Raw genomic sequence first — 2,750 nt, 5'->3', positions numbered from 1 at the left:
CCCATTACCCTGTGTGTGCGCGTAGCCCCCCCTCAAACCACACGCTATACATTAAAGCACCTGCGCATCAATTAAACATCCAGAAACAAGTACAGAGTTCAGTGAGCTTTTCACACTGTGTGCTGTTGTGTGCTGCTGTGTGCTGTGTAGAGAAGCTCACTGTGTAGACCTACAGTCCAGTACAGTGCAGTACACTACAGTACACTACAGTGCAGTACAGTGCAGTGCAGTACACTACAGTGCAGAACAGTGCAGAACAATGCAGTACAGTACAGTGCAGTGCAGAACAGGGCAGTACAGTGCAATACACTACAGTACAGTACACTACAGTGCAGAACAGTGCAGAACAATGCAGTACAGTACAGTGCAGTGCAGAACAATGCAGTACAGTACAATGCAGAACAGTGCAGCATAGTACAGTGCAGTGCAGTACAGTGCAGTACACCACAGTGCAGTGCAGTGCAGCACAGTGCAGTTCAGTAAAGTGCAGTACACTACACTACAGTACAGTGCAGAACAGTGCAGTGCAGTACAGTACAGTGTAGTGCAGTACAGTACAGTGCAGTACCCTACAGTACAGTGCATAACAGTACACTACAGTGCAGTACAGTACACTGCAGTACAGAGCAGTGAAGTGCAGTACACTGTGGTACACTGCAGTACAGTGGAACACCATGCAGTGCAGTACAGTGCAGTAAAGTACAGTCCAGTGCAGTAAAGTAAAGTACTGTCCAGTGCAGTACAGTGTAGTACAGTAAAGTACAGTGACTGCAGTACAGTGCAGAACAGTACAGTACTGCAGTGCAGTGCAGTGCAGAACAGTGCAGTGAGAGATGAGAACTTTGCTTGGCCCTTTCTTTGTCTCTCAGTTGAAACCGGTTTAGGCAACACCAGCATCCTAGATACCATTGAAACCTATCCCTGTGATTATAGCTTTGACTTACTTGGGCCAGCGTGTTAGATACGTTAGTCTCTTGTCATTTGTGGCACCAGAATCGATTCCACTCTCACACCCACTGACTGACAAGGTCCCCATTCCACTCCCATCTCACTCTAATCCCTCCCCCTTGTCTGCATCAACTTATCGGGGCAATCAAATGTAATTTGATCTCTGAGAAGTTAAGCTAATTTATTATTCACTTTACATGGACATACTGTATTCTCCACATAGCCCATCCTATATAACTACTGCTGTACATACTGTATTCTCCACATAGCCCATCCTATATAACTACTGCTGTACATACTGTATTCTCCACAACGCTCATCCTATATAACTACTGCTGTACATGCTTTTTTCCTACTTCTATATTGTCCATACTGTCTGTGCGCACCACATATTTATATTCTGTACTCTGACATTACTCGTATTTCTTTTTTTCCTTAGTATTTTTTCTCCAGGGATTATTTGTGTAATAGTATTGTACTGTTAGACATTTACTGCACTGCTGGAGCTGGAAACACAAGCATTTTGCTGCACCTGCTTTAACATCTGCTAAACGTTGATTTGATTTGAGTGGAGAGAGATGAAGGTAAAAACCAACCAATCATGGTTGAACCCAGTGGGAAATACAACAGTGTTGATCAAATGAGCTGTACTGGGAGTTGTCTCTGTATGTATGCTGCTTGTGTCTGTGCGTTCATGGATGGCCAGGCACTTAGCTAGGTATCACGTGTCACCAACTTGTGGAAATATCATATACTATCATATACTTTACTGTAGCCTCCACTGAAAGAATAGAGTTATGTATCGTAAAGCTCAACTTGGAGGTGCCTTCTTGACAGTGACTTGCTGAATTAAATAAAGGTTTAATTTTCATAAAAGTTTCATGCAACAGAATTAACCGGAATCCAACGATGGCTAAGATGATTGTTGAGACAGAATCTGTGTTTGTGTGGTTTGAACTAGACATAAGTAAGAGTTATTATGTATCCTATTGTCTGCTGATTTAGTGAACCGTTCAATGAATAAAACCATGTTTTAACTCTTTAGTCTGTCTCACTTCTTCTGTCTTTATAGGTTAAAGTGTGGTTCCAGAACCGTCGCACCAAGCAGAAGAAGGACACGACCAAGGACTCTGACAAGCGCTCCTCCTCCACCTCGGAGTCACTGGCCACCTGTAACATTTTACGTCTCCTCGAACAGGGCCGCCTCCTCTCCGCCCCGCCCCCCAATCCCCCAATGGGCCACCACCCAGGAAATGGCTCCCTATTGGTCAGCTCCGGAGGGGGCTCCTCCTCGCCAGGGGTGAGTAGAAGCACGCCACCAGGAAATGGCGTTCTTGGCATGGGTGGAACTTTCGGGCTGTCACTGCCCTCCCTGGGAGGGACTTCGCCACGTCTGGGCATGCCGCCGCCGCACTCACTGTGCTTCTCAATGCCGCTGCTAGGGGGCGCTCATCATGAACTGGCGTCTGGGTACGGGTGCGGGTCCTCGGCGTTCGAGCCGTACATGCGGCTGGACAGGATCTCCAAGGATGGAGATCTAAGTGGGAAGAAGAGAGTTTCCTAAAAAGCGGCCATTAAGGGGTTGGGATGACCCCCCCCCCCCTCCTGCCTCTGGTCTCCCACCTATCCACCCACCAACATTGCTGTCTGTCATTGGTTGGCTCATCAACATCATTGTTCAGCTACTGCCTGCCACGGTGGGGGGGTGGGGGGGTGTTACGGAACAGGACCATGTGGTGTGACAGACAGGGGTGATGATGATGCCCGTCACACACAAAAACTTTGCTTGTGAATTATTTGGG

At 47.1% G+C, this 2,750-nt stretch overlaps 1 protein-coding gene across 1 annotated transcript in view; it reads left to right on the top strand.

Annotated features, from left to right (window-relative positions):
* Nucleotides 1-2,585, top strand: part of LOC111960375 (ventral anterior homeobox 2-like) — a 29,955-nt gene extending 27,370 nt beyond the window's left edge. The window contains exon 3 of the mRNA XM_023982348.2: nucleotides 2,021-2,585. Within this exon, the coding sequence (XP_023838116.1) occupies nucleotides 2,021-2,512 (492 nt within the window). The 3' untranslated portion in view covers nucleotides 2,513-2,585. The remainder of the gene's footprint in view (nucleotides 1-2,020) is intronic.
* The last annotated feature ends 165 nt before the right edge of the window (nucleotides 2,586-2,750 follow it).

Source organism: Salvelinus sp. IW2-2015, linkage group LG37 (genome assembly GCF_002910315.2).
Source record: "Salvelinus sp. IW2-2015 linkage group LG37, ASM291031v2, whole genome shotgun sequence".
Lineage (NCBI taxonomy): Eukaryota > Metazoa > Chordata > Actinopteri > Salmoniformes > Salmonidae > Salvelinus > Salvelinus sp. IW2-2015.
The sequence above is the reverse complement of the archived record's forward strand: the minus strand, read 5'-3'. Positions and strand labels throughout refer to the sequence as shown.